General features: G+C 32.6%; 1 protein-coding gene across 4 annotated transcripts; it reads right to left on the bottom strand.

The window, feature by feature from the left end:
* Positions 1-2,521: 2,521 nt before the first annotated feature.
* Positions 2,522-16,638, bottom strand: LOC105107673 (lipase class 3 family protein). 4 transcript variants are annotated; one of them, XM_011001686.1, is made up of 14 exons: positions 16,038-16,638; positions 14,735-14,873; positions 13,477-13,696; positions 13,294-13,394; positions 11,192-11,313; positions 10,986-11,077; positions 10,066-10,171; positions 6,467-6,621; positions 5,868-5,995; positions 4,471-4,595; positions 3,963-4,060; positions 3,631-3,863; positions 3,141-3,492; positions 2,522-3,055 (listed from the first exon to the last, which is right to left on the bottom strand). In XM_011001686.1, exons 1-14 carry the CDS (start codon positions 16,326-16,328, stop codon positions 2,980-2,982), a joined length of 2,238 nt encoding a protein of 745 aa, XP_010999988.1. In that variant the 5' UTR covers positions 16,329-16,638; the 3' UTR covers positions 2,522-2,979. The 4 variants fall into 4 exon arrangements, with proteins under 4 accessions (XP_010999988.1, XP_010999987.1, XP_010999986.1 ...); XM_011001685.1 differs by having other exon boundaries at positions 3,141-3,522; positions 3,622-3,863; positions 5,868-5,992; XM_011001684.1 differs by having other exon boundaries at positions 3,141-3,522; positions 3,622-3,863; positions 16,038-16,637.
* Between the last annotated feature and the right edge of the window lie 4,686 nt (positions 16,639-21,324).

Genomic DNA, 21,324 nt, shown 5'->3' with positions numbered 1-21,324 from the left:
TATATTTTAAAAATTAACCTTTACAACATTTTATACAAAAAAAAAAACACCTAGGCAATATTTGTATCTCCTAGCATGGCTGAACTGGGGCCCCTAACAGTTGTATCTATGTAATATGACTAGATTGGGGCCTCATTGTCTATTTCCAGATTGCCACCGCAACATCTGTATCTGCCACTTACAAAAGATTGTTGAGATCTATATTCTAACCATCCAAGAGAAAGAATCTTAGTATAATTGTGTTGTTTTGCCCATAGTATTAAAACCTGGTTCCACTGTCTTAACTCGAATTTCAGTTAATCAATAGCTTTGACCGAATTATATATATAGTTTTAGGGATAGAAATCCCGACCTCCCCTTCTTCTTACCTTGTTCTTTAAGTCTTCTTCCTTATGTTCTAAAGTCGTTTATATTTGTGAGAAAAAAATTGAAAAACTCAGTCTAATCCCCCACTCTCACTCCCCATGTTCTTCATTTCTTTTCGACAGTATTGCTTTAAAAGTTCATCATCTTCTATGACAGGTAATTTATTCTTTGATTATAGTTAATCATTTTCATGATGCATCAAGGAATTATTTATTCAAGTTTCTTTAATAGCCCAATTAACAAAAATACTATTTATATATATATATATATATATATATATTTGATTATGAGTTTTAAAAATAGGTTATTTCTTGTTTTCTGTACATTTTGGATTTGGGTTTTGATCATCAGTTATTATCAATGAATTGATAATATGTTATTGTGTGAAATTGGCAATCTTTTCTGCCCTTTATAAAATTGGCCATGAAATTGGTAGCCTTTCTAACTCGATTATACTGAACTAATAAGGTAAGATTACTGTAGAATAACACCAAAGTATATGGGTATTTCCTTTTTGAGAAACAATAAAAATGCAAATAATCTTGCAACCAGGTAGAGACTTCGATTCAAATTTGCAAGGAAAGTCTGATCACATTGAAAGTGAAATACTACATTTAATTAAGGTGTTCAGTTCTCAACCATGGAGGATGGATCTCGTTAGATTTTGAATGCTCTGGATTTGGATATTTCTGTACAAGTTTTCTTCCCTACGAATGATTTTAGTGGAAGAAAAAAAAAGATTCTATGTCGTCCATCGAAGAGAACAAAGAGATGTGTCTTGAAATATGTAAAAGCAAATGAACACCTGTGCCCTATATCTCAGCCACTGAGGAAACATCCCTGCTCCACTCACAGTTTGTCCATTTTCTGACTCCATGGTTGACGAGCCACTCATCGGGTGGAAAAACACCTTAAAAGTTTTTTTTTTCTTAGCTGAAGCTCCGACAAGAAAATCACGAGATTGTTTGCACTGAATGTGGGGGATGAAATCATAAAATTCAGGAGACATTTTAAATTAGTATTCCAATTATGTTGTAGATTCCCATCGAGTAGTCAGCGAAATCTCCCCTTCTATATTGGTTAATGGGCAAAGAAGATGCCTATGCAATAAAAATGATACCATTTTTGTAGGGAACTTGACATTTTTCAGAAAAGAAATTGTAAAGAATTTAGACAATTTTTTTTTTTAATGAGTTTTTGTGTCATTTTGATAGAAAGGTGATTTTCATGAATAAAGAACAATAACAGAGTGAAAAGGGCCACCTTACATTGTCAAGTAAATCTAAAACCTAAAGAACTGAAGACCTTGGCCCCATGTAGCTCTGACCAGCAAAGGCCCCAACCATCCCCACAAGACAATACAGATAACGAAGTAGACAAAATAAAACTGTTTGCTTTGATTTGGCCGGAGTTGCCTCCTGCTAACAGATGCTTATAAATTCTTGGGCATGTTTGGTTTTCTTGTCTTCAGCTGTGCTTTGACATCAACATCCCCTCCCCTGATCGGTCTTGACCTTTCCTTTGTAAACAGCAAATACATATATATAGTAGTTGGTTCATAGGTTTCTGAAAAGGGAGTTCATAATGCCAATCTGTATGGTTTTTCGACAACATGTATAGGGTTCCTATAATCTTTTGATTAAAAATAAAATTTTACAAGGGAAAAGAGTGATAATATACTGCATTGTTTTTCCTTAAAAGCAGGGGATATCGAAAGCAAAATGATTGTCTTTTAAAAAGTCACGTTCTCAAACCTTAACTAGACAATTTTTTTCAGACAAAAATAGCTAAAAGATTTGCTTTAAAAGCGTAACAATAACAAATATCCAATAGGCTCTGCGTCTCATCATGATCTTCGATCTTTCTGACCTGAGCCATCATCTTTCCTTAATGGAAATGCATGGACTGGGCCCTTTTGAATGATTGTCTCAATTAATTTGATGTCTGTCCCAAAAAAATAATACATACATGACGCAACTTATTTCTATTGCAGATGGAAACTGCAAAAGAGTGAAGAAACAGAGAGAGATGTGTCAAGAGTGCAGTTGTCATTGTTATCTAGTGACGATCTGTATTGTAAAACACTCTTCCGAGCAATGCTATATGAATAACCGGATTTTACAAAGAATAAAATAAGAATCAAACATCTTGATGAGGGAATACTTTTTCATTGCCAGAACAATGCATCAATGTACTAAGACAACACTCACCATATGTCCATCCATATATAACTTTTAAGCTTAGTTTCTGTATAAATCATATTTTGGTTTAATCATTTGTAGAATGGTTACATTGTTAAAAGTTTGAATTGGAATTTAGAATGCTAAACAGCATCTGCTATACAATTTAACAGTAGCAAGGAACAGGAGCAATGCTATAGAAACCTGTGCTGTACAAATTAACCATGCTAGTAGATCTTGGTTAAATCTTTCCAAGTCCAGGGTCTAGTTCATGTGGACCCAATTGTCGATACTGATTGCATCTTTCGGTTAGCTTACTCAACTAGATATCAGACATGCAGCTCCGGCCCAGGATGGCAGAAGAACAACTGAATGCAGTCGAGATCATAAAAGAGAATTGCAGTTTCATATCACTACAATGAATGTATGTAACTCACATGATTTGAGATACGTCAAGCATGCCTTCGTCATTTTGAGATTCCAACACCTTTTTCATGGCATTGTGACATCTGAAAAGTATTGATTTGGTCAAGAACATATACTTCAATCTTTCCAGGCACAAATATTTTAAAAACAAAGATACAGTGGGCATACCTCCAAGGTAGATGATCAAAGAACATATTTGGTGACACAACAATATCTTTAAAGACATCTCTGTTTGCTAAATAAGCTTTATAATTCCGTACACGCTCTTGAAATCTCCAGCCCTTCCATAATGGCATACTGATGTTCCTTTGTTGGGGTACCATATGAATCACAAGGCCTGGTAGAAACATCTCTGCACGTTCCCCTGCTGATCCATTTTCAGATCTGGGGACAGTTTCCAAAAATTGTGATACAGGATCGTCCAATGAATTTATGACAGAAGTGTTATCGTAAAATGGATTTTCAATATTGTCATCATCTGTATCACCGCCACTATTGGTCCTGTCTGATTCTTTCCAGAGAGAATAACTTTGATCCACCTTGTTGCTTCCTGCAGCAAGAAAATCTTTTAGTAGAGCTAACTCTTGAATGCTTACATAAAAAAGTGTGCACATCCTTCATTATAGTGAGCTGGATAATCAATACTAACCCACATAGACTTTGTGATCCAGTTCATCCACTGTGGAGGCTGCAGAATGTAGCTCTGATGGATCAGATGCCTCAATCTTCCCCCTTTGATTCTTGCTCACACAGAGAAATTGACGAGCTAGCCTAAAAATCAAGGCTGTATCAGTCTTGGAATCCTGAGCGAGTGCCACAATTGCAGCAGCACGAAGCCGTAGGACTGATCCAACTGAAAGCCGTGCAGAAAATTCGTTGTTGTGTACAATGCTGCAGAAAGCTCAGAACTTACAACAGAAACATTTGATGAAAGACAAATGGTGAAAACTTGCTTTGGAGCTTCTGGTGGCAGGGAGGGCAATTAATTACCTTGTAACAAACTCTGAACATGCCTCTGCTATGACCAAATCCACACATGGAAGGGGTCCATATGCATAGACATGTAAAGCTGGGTACTGGCGATATAGCTGGTACACAGAAAAAAGATAAAGCGAACAAATAAATTAGTATTTCATAAAAATAAATAAATAAACAATTTTTCAATGTGATAAATAAACAACTTGGTATTGGGAGAGCGTGTGGAAGAACAACCATGTGTCCTCACATGTTTTACTCCCTCACCCAATGGAATGAGAGGTTCCAATTCAACAAAAAAGGCGGGTGCTAATAATGTTTTAGATCCGTGGTAGAGATGGTTCAGCTAAAAACCAGGTAATAGCAATTAGTGATCATTGCACACCAAATAAAGAAAAATACCACATCTTAGCAGAGGATCACCCACATATTTTAACATAAAGAAAATCAAAATGCTTTTAGGTATACACCCACATCTTAAAGTACAGAAGATCATAAAATTGCTTCATGTAAGAAAACATACCCTCAGTCCTAGCAAAGCAGCAATGGCACCTCCTAGGGAATGGCCAACTATGCGCAGACTATATCCATCACACTCACATCCAGCTCCCAGCAATGAGGAAAGGAAGCCAGAGCTGCCCTCTGATTCTGTATCTCCATACAAGTCGCAAATAGATTAAAACAGGCATATATTGCCAGGATAAAGAAGTGCAGTACATAACTTCATTTGGCAATTTGTAATATTCTGTTTTAGGTGAAGGAAAAATATACTAAGCACAGAAAAGAATTACAAAAGCTAAATAGAGAATAAGAGATCCTCCAAAAATGAAAAGAAAAGAGTCATCATCATAATAAACCAGCCCACTCTTGCTGAATATCAATTATGGAAACCTATAAAAGCACGAGAAGCATGAAAGCTCAAGAAAGAAAGGAAACCTATCCATAACAATTGTCTCGAAATGCACCAGTCCTTAAACATTCCACATTATGACTGCATATATGACACAAACCATTCTTTCAATTTTTTATCCTTACCGAGATGAACAAACAAACATGAACATGAAATTCACAAATCTTTCATAATTCTACATACAATTTTATGACAAAGGCAGTTTGTACCCATTTAAGGTAACTGGGGATAACAAAGGTCCATGACCAGAAAAACAGCCCACCTTCAGCATCAAATAAATAAATTAGAAAAAAAATAAATCACTATATATGTATGGACAGGTAAGATCATTTGACCTCACCAAAATTTTGGAGAAAAAAAAGCATTTTGATGTTAATTGAGTAAAAGATAGAGAAAGAGAGAAGATGAGAGGTGAGGAGAGGAAAGATAAGAGAGGAAGTCAACCAGTAGAGATACCAAGAAAATTTAGTTTCAATAATTTTAAAAGCTACCTGAAAACATAACAATAGATGAAGCTTAATGGTTACCAATGATTATCAGTTTTCCACTATAAGCTTTACAACGTGTAAATGAACAGACAGAAACTTCACGACGCTTTATGTTTCAAATTCTCTAGTGAGAATGTGAGATTAAATTTGGTCATTCCACTGCTATTTTATTGATAATCAAGGCACATATGAGTAATAAAAACGAATAAATAAAATGAACCAAAGCCACAAGGTTTGCATATCATAGAAATTAATTGACATTCCTAACATAACCCTATGAAATATTGAGTGCTTATGACATATCAACCCTATGAAAATTCAAGTTTACGAAATTTTCCATTACTTGAACTGCGACCAACCAGGTACTTCTACAAAACTGAAGGGCCTGGCTTAGACAATAGAGAACAATAGATGCATGAGCGTGTTATGGGATTTGTTTTTAAGACAATATGGTCAAAAGGACTGACTTAAAATTTATGAAAAGAAAAGCGGGGTAGTGAAGCAAAAAGAAATCATGATCACCATTATTTGCAAGATTTCCTTCAAGTTGCATATAAAGATCACGTGCAGCCTCAACTATGCCTGAGTGCCCATAGTGTGGAAAAGATGATTCCACACTTCGCTTCACATCAGAGCAAATATGGCTGCTACTGTAAAGATGCAGAAAAGAAAGTTTCAGACCAGAAACAATTTGTTCAGTTTGGCGCAAAAGCCATAATAAAAATGAAGGCATCAATTCAATTAACAATTTTCAACCAAACAATTAAGAGAGTACTATTAGCAGGACAAAGATTCTTCTTACATTAGACAAAGAGCTTCTGGGAATTTACCCTAAGAAGCAAAGATACCGATAGGTAAGGTACCACAATGAATAATAATGGTTTTGAACTCCAGAATAGATTTTACTGAATCTTCAATTCAATAAATTTACAAATTATTTTAGCAGAAATGGCATAAATAACTAAATGCTAGTTTTTGCACAATACAATTGATTAACCAGGGTGGCATTAGTATGGTGAAATTCATGCTTTATTGACAATTATCACTGAGGCATAAATTCATGTGTGTGTGTGTGTGGATAGAGAGTGATAGAGAGAGAGGGAGAGGGAGAGGGAACATGCTTTATCAACCCATCCAAGTCTTCTCTAGAAAGGAGGCATTCTCTTCCCAAACCATCTGTTATAAGGTCTTCAGGGGTCTCAGTTCCTCGTACAGAGATCACTACAGATCTTAGATGGCGTAGAACCACAACGAAGTATGCAGCTTCACATTTTTCCTGAATAAAAAAGAAGACGTTAAATTAACTGCAGGAAATCGATATTTAGCATTCCATACAGTGCAAAATTGTGGAGATTATCATCTATTCATATATCAACAATGAGACTTTTGTAAATCATTAGGAAGAAGCAATCTCTCTTGCCTCTTTTAGTCATTTCATGCTGCAGTCCTTGCATTATTTGTATGCAGGATAGCAATCCTTCAGTGAAGAGGGTTTTCTAAAATTTATTGATTATTTTACAACTACAGTAATTCATTAACATTTTTTATATAATAAATACTGACAGCACAGAAGCCTTAACATTAGATGGAACCTTGGCTTTCAAATAAAAATAATAAAAGAAAAATAGTAAAATAAAAAATGGCCATGCCCTTCATCCTTGTGTCTTCAAAGAGTAAAAAAACTAACAAAAGAAGATCCTTAATATCTACCTCATATAAAATCCCAAGAACATTAACACTTTGCAAAATGCAAAAACTTGAAATTGGAGCATTATAAAGTCGAGAAAGATGGGAGAAGGTGATGCACTTCTTTCTCTTAGCACTATTCTCCTCTATTTCTCTCCTGTTAGAGTAAAAACCCTAATCCGAATCCCTAATTCTCCAAACCTAACTCGCCATAAATACATAGAGTCTCCAGTTGTCTTACATCAAATGGTATTAGACCTAAAGCAACCCCCCTCTTTTTATTTCTTTCCCCTATAAAGCATACATAATTTTCTTTTTTCAAAACTAAGTTCTTCATATAACAATATGTATTCTCGAGTCAATGAATGCTATGGGTGGAAATCTTAAGAAATCTTGTGACCAACTATCTAGGCGATAATCATGCAAAGATATCTTGTGACAAACTGCTCATTCAATCAAATGCTATTTTATTAGTCTAGTGAATCAAGTACTGTATCCTATCACAGTGGATATGCTCTGTCAACTTTTTGTCTTTATGGTTTGTTGGAAAATATAGTCATGTTTGAACAGTTTTTCTTTATTCTATCAACATGAATAGAGTGTCTTTTTCCCGACAAGCTGGAGGATGTAACTTCAACCAAATGGCATCTTTTTGGACCAAAAAACCTTACAATGAGGCAATTCGCATTTTGGGTGAACTGGCTGGGCATTCAAGCGCAGAGATGGAGATGGCTCTGCTGCAATAGAGGATGAAGGAGAATCTGTAGGCAACTGGTCCAGAGAGAGCTTTTTCTCATTCTATTAGATGAATATCAGATCCAGTGTTAAGTCTTTTGGTAAGCTGGAGTAATTTTAGATGAATCTAGATGTTAGATATTGGTGATAGTACTGCTATGCTTTTCTTTAAAGGGAAAATATCTACAATAGATGTTCTGAATAGGACTTTTTTTTTATAACAACGAAGAATATGAAACTTTAGTCAAGAAAGAGAAGCCCCTTCAAACAACAATCGCAAATCAACTGCTGAAGCAATTGCAATTATTGACAAGACTTTAGGGAAACTAAGTTCCTTCCAAGAGGGATCAAAGTAATCAGTATGTCATGAAGAATGTGAAGAGAGGAAAGTTGCAGCTACATCAAATCCAAAAAAGCCACGACAAAAGTAACATGTACAAGCACCACGAGGTGAAGTTAATAAGGTTGATGGAGACACTATTCAATACAATAGAAGTATAAAAGCTAAAAGATAAGTAAATTATTGATAGTGAGATCACATTATAATTTTTCGCTCTTGTCGATTTTATAATACCTAAGAACCATCGAATTTCAATTCGTTTCAAGGTCTTGTAATTATTTAGTAAAGGTGAGATCAATTCAAGAAATCTCCAAGGTTCCACATTTTGCATGTTCCAAGTGTGAGAAGCTTGATATCACTACACTTCAAAACTCAAGATCGAGTTTTCTCTAACCACTGGTAGAATGATGTAGCCACCAAAAAGAAAGAAGTTTTTGAAATACCTCATTTTGATTTTCAATTCTGTATATTCTAGTTAGTCCATTTAGGAATTTGTCTTGCTTAGGAATCTTATAACTATTTAGTTTTGTACTATTAGAGCTTTTGGTACCTATAAAAGGAGCACTTATTCTATGTGATAGGAAGGGTTTTGATGCAGGAAGTATGAATTTTGGTCTAGTTTAAGGTTGTGGCCTTAACTGTTCACTCTCTTCCCTTTTCTTTAAGCAATATTTTCCTCTTTCTTTCTTCTATTTCTTTCTTGCTACAGTAACCTCGATTTCTATTCACTCCTACGGTAAAAATCCTAATTTCCTAAATCACTAATTCTCAAAACATAGCTCTACCATATCCTTTATGGGGCACTCATCCAAAGTTGCCCTACATCAGGTACTTAAATAGATCTTATGATGTTATGCATAAACCATTTTGAACAATCATCCATGTAAGCCGTATTAAGCTACTCCATATTTGTGGGTTAAATTGGTTAAGAATTCAAAGATGGAAAACGTTGAACCATTGAAATACTTGATTTGGGTGCAACACTAAATACAGCACTGTTTACATTGAATTTGGAGCCCAAAATGACTTTAAGGTAGCATTTGGTTCACAAAATCTGACTTTTTCCTCTGGAATCCCTCCCAGGAATGTGACACAAGACAGATCCTTGGGATATGAAGGTTCTGCATTTGGTTGGGAATTTGAGAACTTCAAGGAAAAGATAGTTTTTTGCATTTTTTTTTCATTGGAAATCCTAAAAATACTTAACATAAATTACAATCATACCCTTGTTATCATTATTGTTTATTGAATTATTAAGTGCAATGGTGAAGCTAAAAGTGTTTTTAAAGGGGGCAAAGTATACATGAACATGCAATTAACTTTTTCATGAAATTGAACTAATCATATAAGAATATAAAAACTCAAATTAGTTAATCAATATATGTGAAATGGTATGTAAATTATAAAGAAAAATACATTAGAAATAAAAACGAAATTGAGTGTGAAGAACAACCTATACTTATGACCATATTAAGCATTTCAGAATGAATAAGCAACAGTTCAAACCATACCAGATTCCATTATTATGGCAACAGGAGCAGTAGATAATTATAAATAATTTTTTAAAAGATGTTAAAAAAACCTAGAGATTTAGTCTTAGTTTTTACCAAAAGCTATCCTTATTTTTCTTTTAAAATCATACTCACTACATTCATATTGAGGTGTGGAAAATAAAAAAAACTAAGTATATTATTATTCTAACACTGAACAATAAGGATATATATCTGTCACGATATTAAAATTCATTTCCCAAGCACGTGCCCCCAAAAAAAGGGGGAGTGTAAGAGGGTTTGGAATATGAAATTTTTTAGAAAGTTGGATTCGAAGGACAAACCGAACACATTAATGCTTGGAATCTCACTTTCCTATCTAATTTTTGAGAAATAACAGCCACCTAACATAACAAACCATGTCCAAACAAATTTTATATCAAAATTAGGATAAGAATATGAATTTCACCTGACAAACACGACCACATCGAAGAGCTTCTGGGGGTAAATTACTATATTTTAAAAAGGCTGCTGCATGACCCCGCCACCAGTTATCTCCAGAGAGAGAGGGCCGCCTGAGAGAAGAAAAGGCATTCATGTATGACCAGTTATCTCTTGACCTTGCACATAAGATGGCACCATGAGAAGGGAATGATCTCTTGACCTTGCACATAAGATGGCACACAGTGTAATTTGCATAAAGGCACATGACTATTTGCATGTATGTATGTATGTATGTATTACTTGCCCTCCGCCTAAAAGTTTCATCCTGTTCTTCTTGAATGTGACTTCTTTGGAATAAATTCTTACATTCACGTCCACATTAACAGTTTACATTTGCAAAGCTATACATGTGATTTCTCTTATTAGCCCCAATCTAAAATGGTGGGAAATATCAACATTCTACTTCATTTATGTATAATAAGAAAATGTAAGGACATTGAGATAAATAAAAATCAACTGGAAAACCAGAATTCATGACATGAAAGGCTAAAATTCCAAGGATTGTCTAGGGTGTGAGTTGCTTTTCCTACAGCAGGTTCAGTCCACAATCTCTCATGTACGATTTGGAAAATGGAAAGGGGTAATATCCCTTTCATTGAAGTCTGAGTTTCTTTAGGGGAAACAAGGAGGATGACTATTCCGTTCTTTCAAGCCTAGGTTTCTATAAGGGAAACAACAAGAAAAAATCCTGAGGTGTGAAAAGTCATGTAACCTTTCTCACAGACAAAATTCCTTGCATGAATATTCATGTTTTGATCCGTTAAACAAAATCCAACAAAAGAAAAGGAAAAAAGAAACAAGATCCAGCAATTTCCATTAATATAATGTAGATGCATGTCATATTAATAGGCATGCATTAAGCAAGATACCCTGTAAATAAATGACCTGTTACGAGTCCATGGAGTCAAAATCCCTTGCCTGTAGAGCCATGCACAAGGAAAAAATACAGTATGTCTTCCAAAATCAAGCAATGGACCCTGAAAAACGTAGCAGCTTTACAAAATATGCCAGAGTAGTCTTCACAAAATTGAAAACAAGGACAGAAAAGGAAAGCATGAATTAAAATTAATTAGAAAGTTGAATCACAGTACAGTGTATGCAGCTTCAGCAAATTCATGAAAAGCAAAGGCCTCCTGAATCATTTCTCTAGGTGCTTCTACCAATCCATCATGAGATTTAGGGGATTTGCTATGCCTCTGCAACAAAGCTAGACCTGCAGAGATAGCGTACCACATTTAAGGTAGATTTACAAAAGGATAACAGAGAACAAAACAAAAACCAATAGACAGAGACTTCAAAGTGTAGGCAACAATCTACACCAAAGAACTGAGCTGTCCTTTTCTTATAACAAATTGCAAATGAACGAGTTAACAGATAGCAGCAGCAACAAATGGAGAATTTAAATAGCTTAAGGGCTCTTTCGTGGCACATAAATATTAAAATGGCAACTTGACTTGTGGGACTCACTCACTAATCAGGTCAAGCAGACACAAGTCCTAGAGAAACAAGCAAGCTCTACTTTCCCAAAAAAACAAATGGTTCACTGACAGGCCCAAAACCAGCTTGGACTTCAGGGAAAAACCAAATCAACTAACGAAGAGTACAGCAAAACTTAATCCATCAAGGTCACCTGTCAGTATGAGTAATGCCAATCTTACAAAACAAACCATAAACACACGTGGAAATATTTATTTAAGAAATTAGCTCATGCATCAAATACATAGGTTATTATAAACGCAGAAATGTCATAGGTTCCATAACATGGCAATGACAAGGTGTATGTTTGGAAGCCTCAGTGGACACCAAATTTGTTTGTAAAAAAATTTAGTGTGCAAAGCATTTTCCATTCAATATGTAAACCAATATCAAATCCCTTATAAAACTGATGTGGGAATACCCATTCAACACCCCCTCTCATGTGCAGGCCCTTTACACAAACAAATAGGATCTTGTTGTCATGATTGATTAGACTGCGACAAAGTCACAAGTCATTGATATAAGCATTTCTAATGCCCATAAAATAAGTAAATTCAAGTAGTTAGTGAAAAACAGAAAAGGTAAGACATGAAAAAATATTCAGAGTTTGATGAACATGCATATGGGAATGTGAGTGGTGTGTGCCTACATGTTAAGAACATGCATCTTCAAATAAAAAAACTATCTGGTTATAGAATCTCTACAACAGTAACTCTGCAGTATCCCTATTTAGATGTCCAATGATTCGAGTTTTTAGAACAACTGGCCCATTAATATTTTAAAGAGATAGCTATTTCTTTTCCTTTCTGTTGATTAGATGCTTTTTATAATTTTAATACATTCTCTTCCAAAACTTAATTAAACTAAATGCAAAGTAAAAAGCCAGTGTGATGGGAGAAGGCTGCAGTCCAGTACCATTTCTAATAGCCCAATTAAAGAGTGGAATTTTCTAGTTTATGACTAACAAAGCCAAAGTTAGGCAATAAAATGAATTTTACGAACAAACAAATGAAACAAAGCTTTAGATCTGGTAGAGAACACCTTGAGCTTTAACACAAGTAGCAAGAAAAAAATTCAGCACTCTAAGAGGACCAACCACTTGGTACAACTTCCACTGACATTTAGCCATATGGACAAATTACCAATTTACTGACATCTTTCTTGTATCCATTTTTATTTTCCTAAATCTTTTAAGTTACAATTTAATTTCATATATATGACTCAATTTCTTTCAGAATATAGAACGCCAGTGGGTGCTCCAAGAGTAAGCTTAAAGACATCATGGGAAAGTATAGATTTGAACAATACTACATACAAAACCAAGAGAAGAAGGACAAGATAAGAGAAGACGTTTCTGCAAACCAAGTCAAAGTGCTACACGGTCATGTACCTCACAAGTCCCATGGCAAAGCACTTTGACTTGTTCAAAGTATAGATTTGAACAATACTACATACAAAACCAACAAAAGAAAGACAAAATAAGAGAAGAAGCAAGTGCAAACCAAGTCAAGGTGCTACACCATAATGTCCCACGGATGAACTAAAGATTGATTTGATTAGTCTTTAGGATTCCATCTTAATTAATGATCTCTAGTTCTCAAATTGCTGACCCTTTTAGAAGAGGAAGCATGCCTAACAGCAGTTCATATTAAGACAGAGATGATAGAACACCAACAACTCAATATGCAACATACAACTGCATAAGGTGAAAACAAACCTGCCAGAAGTTCTAAATGTCCAGTGCCTGATGCACGATATGCAACAAGATCACCCAATAATCGTGCTACTGAGTAAACTTCATCTTCCTTGGACACCCGCCTAGAGGAATTAGAGAAGTTGAATATCAGATAGTTGATAAAAATTCAAATATCAGAGGTTAATCCAGTGCAGATAAAGATACATGTATTTGACACGCCCCAGACAGCACAAAGCCTCACGAATTCCATGGTCAAACACCTCTTGATAGTGCGCCTTCCATACATCATCTTGGGTTTGGTAAAAAGACCTCCATCTTAGGACCGCAGGTCCCACAAAAATATGGATTAGTGGAATGGTACAGACTGCGATCACAAATGAAATGAGTAGTTTTGTCTTCCACTTGTTACCATTTGAAGCTGTCCCTGCATGAGAAACATTTTTCAAAAAGAACTCAAGTTTTTGCAGGAGAACAGAAACAAAGAGTCATTAAACTTGTTTATGAGAAATGCACTCTAGCATCTACCATGCTAAACCCTTGAATCTGCAAGTGAGCTCCAAAAGCCAAATTTTGCTCATAGAAAAGGCTAATGAAAAACAAAGTCATAGGTGCAATTATAGCCAAGAAGCCCTGACTAAATGGAAACAAAATCCCAGTGAAATAGAAACTAGAAACTATAACAAACATGAAATGATCTAAACAAGAAATTTTTAGCACAACAATACAACTAAAAAATTAGTAAAGCTAAATGGTTAATCATGGTGGGACTAAATATCTATATGCTTGACTAAATCAATGCCTCTTCAACACATCAAATCCTATAACGTGCCACCTGTTGTCCATCAACAATTCCAACACAGACTCAAAATGCTGCAATTATCAACTGTATAACTTCACTGCCAAGGTAGCCATCAGCACACTATAACTAGCTTATGCGTTACTTATCCAAAAGTGCAGATAAAGAACTACCTCCAAGTTTGGAAAGAATAGTGCACGGTGGTCTTCAAAATTTCTTGCTGCATTTAATGAATTATTCCCCAATTGTTAGCCATAATAACATGGCCTATAAACAATTGCCTTGGTTTTTTTTTTTTTTTTAATATTGACTTTAGGCCTTGTAGTTCAAGTGAAAAATAATCTAGATAGCTTCTCTCTTCATCAGCCAATCTCATTTTGGAAGGCCTGATCCATTAATCCCTGTTTCACTCTAGATTGCATTTCCCGTCTTGAGTATGAATAAGATCAGAGTATTCAACACCTCCTACTGCAGATACATGAACCAGAAAATGTAGATTTCAAATTCTAGATTTTGGAAATGATTGAGCCGATACTTAACAGGTGGAAGTACAGCGACAGTAATAATGAGATAAAGCAGAAACAAGCATTGCTACAGATGCAAATCGATTATTCACAAAAGATAATAAATACTATAAAAGATTAAAAACAAACGAAGTCAATTTACCTGGTTGACATTCACTTGATGTCCCATCATGAGAGATATATTTAGCCACATTAAATACAAGGTAAATTGCAGTTAAAATTTGCAGCAGAGTTATTACCAATGCAAAACGACTCCACCAAAGCCATGTTTTGTACCTCATCTGTTCAGCAATAAAAAGAAATGTTAAATTGAGGTAAAAAGCACAGCAAACTGGCAAAATATATTAACGTGTGTTTGCAAGGTCAAAATAAAATCTTCAAGCACATTCCCTACTTCAATTTTGCATCATAATAGTGTTACCAATACTTGAACCTAGCTGAAGAAATATGCTTTGAACAATTTACAAAGAAACCAAAAATTACTAATTCCCATTTTTCCAACAGTCAATCCTTAAGACTTAAATCATTTCATTTTTCTGTTTATTAAAAGGAAAAGCTTGATATCCTTTTCCTCCCTAAATCACATTAGGAAATTTAACAACAAATTCTTGTTTCATTGGAAAACCTGTTATTCAAAAAAAAAAAAGGGATGATCAAGACACCACAAATACTAAAAAGCCTATCACATGCGCTCCAAGTAACAAAACAGTTCCAGAAAACAAATTCGTTGTTCTCACCACTGTTAGAACACATGACATGCAATGATTTTAAAAAGGAAATTGTCACTGATCTAATCGTGGACAGTAACTCATGTAACCAGATTAACTCAATCAAACTAGTCTTCTCTGGTTTATTTTTCTTTACCCTCTTACCTCTTTGCAAAGAGGAGAAACATATTTCACATTTTTTCAGCCAGTTTCAGCTTTGCACTGAAAATCCATGTTGTTCCATTCCAATTCTTATATTGTTCACCTAATCTGACCTAAAAGTTCTAACAAAAATAACCACAAAGATCGAATGCACATTTCAAATACAAACCCAAAGAAGCATCTTTCCACCCATCCAGATGCTATCTACCTAAGGAACCAAAAGTAAAATATAAAGAGTAACTTAACATGCATCCTTGCCATCCAGCTCTTAAACATGCAATCCTCTATATACAAATTTAGTCAAAAAGGTGAGAAAGACAAGCCATCTCTAAAACCATCCAAATTCACTAAACCAACCATCAAAATTCACTAAACCAACTGAACATAACACGTTCAGAAACAAAAATTCTGCAACCAACTGAACATAACACGTTCAGAAACTCAGTCAAAACTAATGCAAAAACTCGGTTGAAATGAGCTCGACAAACAAGAATTCTAATTACCAAAAAGAATAGTTAAACCCTGTGAAAGATTTTTTTTTTTTTCCCCCTTAAAAGGAGAGAGCTGGGCATATACCCGTCTTTGAAGACGATTAATGGAGTCGATAGCAGAAGAATCAAGAGGAGAATCAATAACGGAAAGGGCAGTAGCCTTTTGTGCAATCCCAGACTTAAACATGGCAAAGATTTTGAAAGCAGCAGCCAAAGACACCATTGCAACAGGAATAGTTATTCTGTTAAGTTCACAACCAGGAAACACAAGAAACAAAAGAACCCCACCAACAATCACCACAGCCAGATTTGAAAAACCCAACATTATCGTACTTATTCGCAAACTGTTCACCGTTGAAGAAACCCACATTGCCATTGCCTCTCAAGTTTCAGGCTCTATTCTTTGGAAAGAACAAGGTGGGTTTCTCTGAATTGCTGTGAAGATCGTCAAATCAAACGGTACCAACCATGAGAAAAAGAGAATGTGGGTTTGCAATGAAACATGTTTGTTCGCCGATAATGCAATAAAAGTCTTCTCTGATTTTTCTCTTTGAAAAGCTGACATGTTAGTTCATCGTTGTCTGTTGAATTGATGAACCAAAAAGTGAAAATTGATTCGTAAACTAATTATTAATTAATAAGCTAATAATAATTCTACGAAAAAAGAAAACTTTTAAGGAAAAAAAAAGAAGTTTCTCGGGTTTGGCGTGCTGGTATTGCTCTCGGTTTGGACAGACTAAATTAATGGGGAGTTGGTTTTAACTTTTAATGTCATCAACACCTGAATTTAATAACAATGGAAGATCACTCATGCTCGCTTAGCTCGGTTCATTTATGAATTTTAATAAAAAAAAATTAAAAAAAAATGATAAGATATTATTAGTATATTGACATATGTTTTGTTGCGAAATTTATTTTTTAAAATGTAAAAAAATATTAAAAGTACATAATGTTATTAAATCTAATTAAATTGGTTAATTTTAAAACTTTTCAACTTAGTTATTTATTTAATTTAAGTTTTAAATTGGAAACTAACTTGATTTAAATCATTTAATTTTATGAGTCTAAATATAATTTTAATGATTCATAAAAAAATATGAGTTAGCTTTTAAAAAAACTTTAAAATAACAATGGTTAAAAATTATTAAAATAATAGTAGATGGAATCTTATTCTCTAGAAGTTAATTACACAAAGAATTACAAGAGATATATAGCTAGTAATATTCACGAGTAGTGTTATTCCAATTCCACCACTTGTTATTCTCACTCTATTATTTATTAAAAAAGAAGAAGTTTATTGAAAGTATGTGTTTTAAGTAAACTTTAAAACGAAGGGACTTTAAAATAATCCTACACACACAAGATTACCATAATTATGAATTTATTTTTAAAAAATAAAGGTTAATATAAAATTCTTTTCTTACAAATAAAAAAGGAGCTAATAAATATTTTTTTATTTTTTTGAATAAGTCAATTGAAAAATCATGATAAAATGAAAAATAATATTTTATTAATTAATATCAATGAAAGCATGAGTACAATACTATTTTTAGTTTCATCATTATATAGCTAGTAATATTCACGAATAGTGTTATTCCAATTCCACCACTTGTTATTCTCACTCTATTATTTATTTAAAAAGAAGAAGTTTATTGAAAGTATGTGTTTTAAGTAAACCTTAAAACGAAGGGACTTTAAAATATCCCTACACACACAAGATTACCATAATTATGAATTTATTTTTAAAAAATAAAGGTCAATATAAAATTCTTTTCTTATAAATAAAAAAGGAGCTAATGAATATTTTTTATTTTTTTGAATAAGACAATTGAAAAATCATGATAAAATGAAAAATAGTATTTTATTAATTAATATCAATGAAAGCATGAGTACAATAGTATTTTTAGTTTCATCATTTCATTATTCAATAATAAATTAATAGAAAAATAAGTTTCATGATTGAATCCAAATCTAAAATTTCACATATTACGAATTTTGAAAATTAACTTATATTTAGAAGATCTGTCCAACATTGCTTCTTTATTTGTTTTTAAGCTTATGTTTTTTTTATTCATTTTCATCTTTTTATGTTTATTTAATTGGTGTCTAGGCTTCATTATTATATATATATATATATATGATCTTTTACTAATTTTAAAAATAACTTGGGTTATCTCAGATTTTTTTTATTGTCATTCTTTGTTAAATTCATCTTTTAAAAAAGATTTTTTAATTAAATTAATTAAATACAAACATGAAAAATTAACTTTATGATATTTTGCTTAGTTTGCTTTCCATCTCGTTACTCTAATGATGCATGTGACATCTTTATATATTGTCATGCACCCTTTTATAATGGCGTTAAATTTATTTTAATAAGTTTTTTTTTAATGATGGGGCGATGTCCACGATAAAGCATCAGTGAATCTTTAACAAACATTTCTTTTTTCTCTTCTTGAATATATTGCCAACTCATTTCTAATAGTTAGTTATTTTTGCTTTATTTAGTGTCAGTGTTTTTTTTTTAATCATATTATTCAATTAACTAATATTATTTGATGTGGTCAAGTTAATAACCCATTTATCGTATCTTTCTTGCTTTTTTAAAGATATTGGTATCGCCTAAACACTTTATTTTTATGTTAGGAAAAAATTGACTAAGCCTACAACGTGACATGCCGGGCACCCGTATAGTTAGAAACTAAAAAGTATGGTAGTTATAGATATTATAATTACAATTAAAAATTATATATATATAAATACTAATTCTCTTAGGAAAAATATTGTGAACTCCTTCACTGTACATTGTTCGCTAGAATAGTGTTGTGTTAAAGTTTTTAGTTTTTTTAGCTTTTTTTATGTAGTCATGAAATATATTTTTCTTTCAAATTCACCCTTAAAGTTTGTGTCAAATGAGATTTTAGTCTCATGATTTATTTTATTTAGCTTCCTAGGGTTCTTAAGGTGTTGAAAAAATATTACTGCAAGGAGAATTCAATTTTATTTATTTAAAAACTTGAAGCTTTAGGGTCCAAAATTGACGATTAAAAAAACACAATCTTTTTTTATTGTACATAAGACGAGTCTTTTTAATTTTGATCTTTGAAGTTTCTTAATTTTACATGTTTGATTCCTTTTTTAGGTTTTAGCATTTTTATCCAAAACTTCATTTTAATCATGTTTTGTCCCCTGGATTTGGAAAATGAGAGAGAAAGTCATTGAAAAATAAAAAATAAAAAAGAAAGTGAGCGATTCTCCACATTCTAATGATAACAAAAGGTCATTCTTGTCATCAATAGGTTCTATTTAACGAGATAAGCTATATTGAGATGTTAGTTGAGATATTGGTTTATTGACATTATAAGAATATGCATTAGGTTTTTTAGATTAAAATATATTTAAAATGAATTTTTTATTAAAAAACTCTATCTAATTTTCTAACCACCTCTTTACTGATGAAAAAAAATTGTGCAAACAAACAATATGTTATCCACTATTTAAAAAAAAAACAAAAAAGATGGTTAAGCATACGAGCTTGGACTTGTAGGCTGATGTGTGAAGCCTTTTCTTTAAATGGGCTAGTTGTGCCACTATCAAGGCAACTAGATTTAAACGCTTAACCTATTTTTTTAAGTCTATTATGGGTTTTGTTTTCATCTTTTTTCTATTAAGTTTCGTTAAAATAAATAACTTAAACTTATATTTAAATATTATTTTATTAAATATTATTCAATTTATATTTAGTTTTTCAATAAAATTATAATTTTTTTTCTTATAAAATTATCAAGCCCTTCTTTTCTCCAGCCCTTCATGATTTACTTTTGTTTTTATTTCTTAAATATTGTTCTTTTTTGGTTTCGTGTGTAATTTTTTACTATCACAATCAAGTCCATGACCCATATGGCTAGTTAACTCGTGTTAATAATAAACATTGTTGTCTAAAAAGATGTTTACAAAAATCAAAATGATGGCAACTTGAAAAATTCTTTTGAGTCAAGTACAATTTTGAATGTAATGATCGAGTTATATTTGGATCCACTAGGTTAAATAAATCATATTAAGCAAACTCTAACATGGTTTTATGTGAACTTGAGGCCATATAAAAGGCCATGTAATAGGGCCGTGTCAATTAATAATAACAATAGGAACTATATAAAAGGCCATGTAATAGGGCCATGTCAATTAATAATAACAATAGGAACTATGTTAGCAAATTATTTTGTTTTGTTTAAATTTTTATTTTTATTTTTTCTAAAAACTATTGACATATAATTAAATAAAAAATTTTAAAAACATGACATAACATGAGATCATGTTTCTTTATATATATCTATATTTTGACTATGTGGTTTCATGTTTGGTTGTCATTGATGACTCTTTTTAGCATTTACTAGATAGATGATGCACTACACTATGAGCCAGATTAATTTTTTTTTAATGTAAAAAAATGATGCATGGATGATGATAGCATATTTAAAAAAGTTAGAAAAATTTGGGACTCGAGTTATTGATTTGAATTGGTTTAATAATCTTGGTTAATTTAATAATATGATTAAAAAAACCAATGACTAATTAAAAAAAATAACACTTACCAATATTTTGAAAAGATATCCTTTAAATATCCTTAAAAGATCTCAATGATCTTACTTGATAACAAAATAAAAATTAAATGAGAATGAGATAACCTTATAAAGACAAAAATTAAAGAAATCCAAATCTCAATTACCAGCAAAGCAAACATTGAAAAATAAACTGAAAACAAATATCAATTTTAAAAAAGAATAAAAAAAAATCTGACTCAATTCAGCATGTAAAATTTGCAGCCTAGTAGTGAGACTGGGATAATTCCGCACATAAGAAAATTAATAAAACAATAGAGGTCAACTCTCAATCAAACTAAACGAGAAAAGAAAAAATAAAAAAATATCAATATAAAAAAATCTAAAATAAGCTCGAGTTAACTTGACTAATTTACAGTTTAGGATATGAGATCGGGATAACATTACAAAAAGAACAACTAAAAAACCACAAAGCTCAAGGATCAATAACCTAATCTCAAATGATAAAATTAAGAAAATAATTTAAAAAACAACTTAAAAACACACCAAAGTTAAGCTAGTCTAATTTTCAAGAAAATATGTTAAACCTATGACTCAGGTTATGAGACTAAAATTACCACATATAAGGAAAATGAGATAAAATCAAGAAACAAAATTTCTAATAATATAAATTCAAAAATCAAAACAATGAGAACCAAGTATGATATAAAAACTAAATGAAAAAATAATAATGAGGGACTACATTGGAAAATAAAATAAATCAAGAAAGGATTTTAAAATAAAAAAATCAAAATAATAAGGACCACATTGGAT

The sequence above is a fragment of the Populus euphratica genome, unplaced genomic scaffold (assembly GCF_000495115.2).
Source record: "Populus euphratica unplaced genomic scaffold, PopEup_1.0 scaffold170.1, whole genome shotgun sequence".
NCBI lineage: Eukaryota > Viridiplantae > Streptophyta > Magnoliopsida > Malpighiales > Salicaceae > Populus > Populus euphratica.
This window is presented reverse-complemented; position numbering and strand designations above follow the sequence as displayed.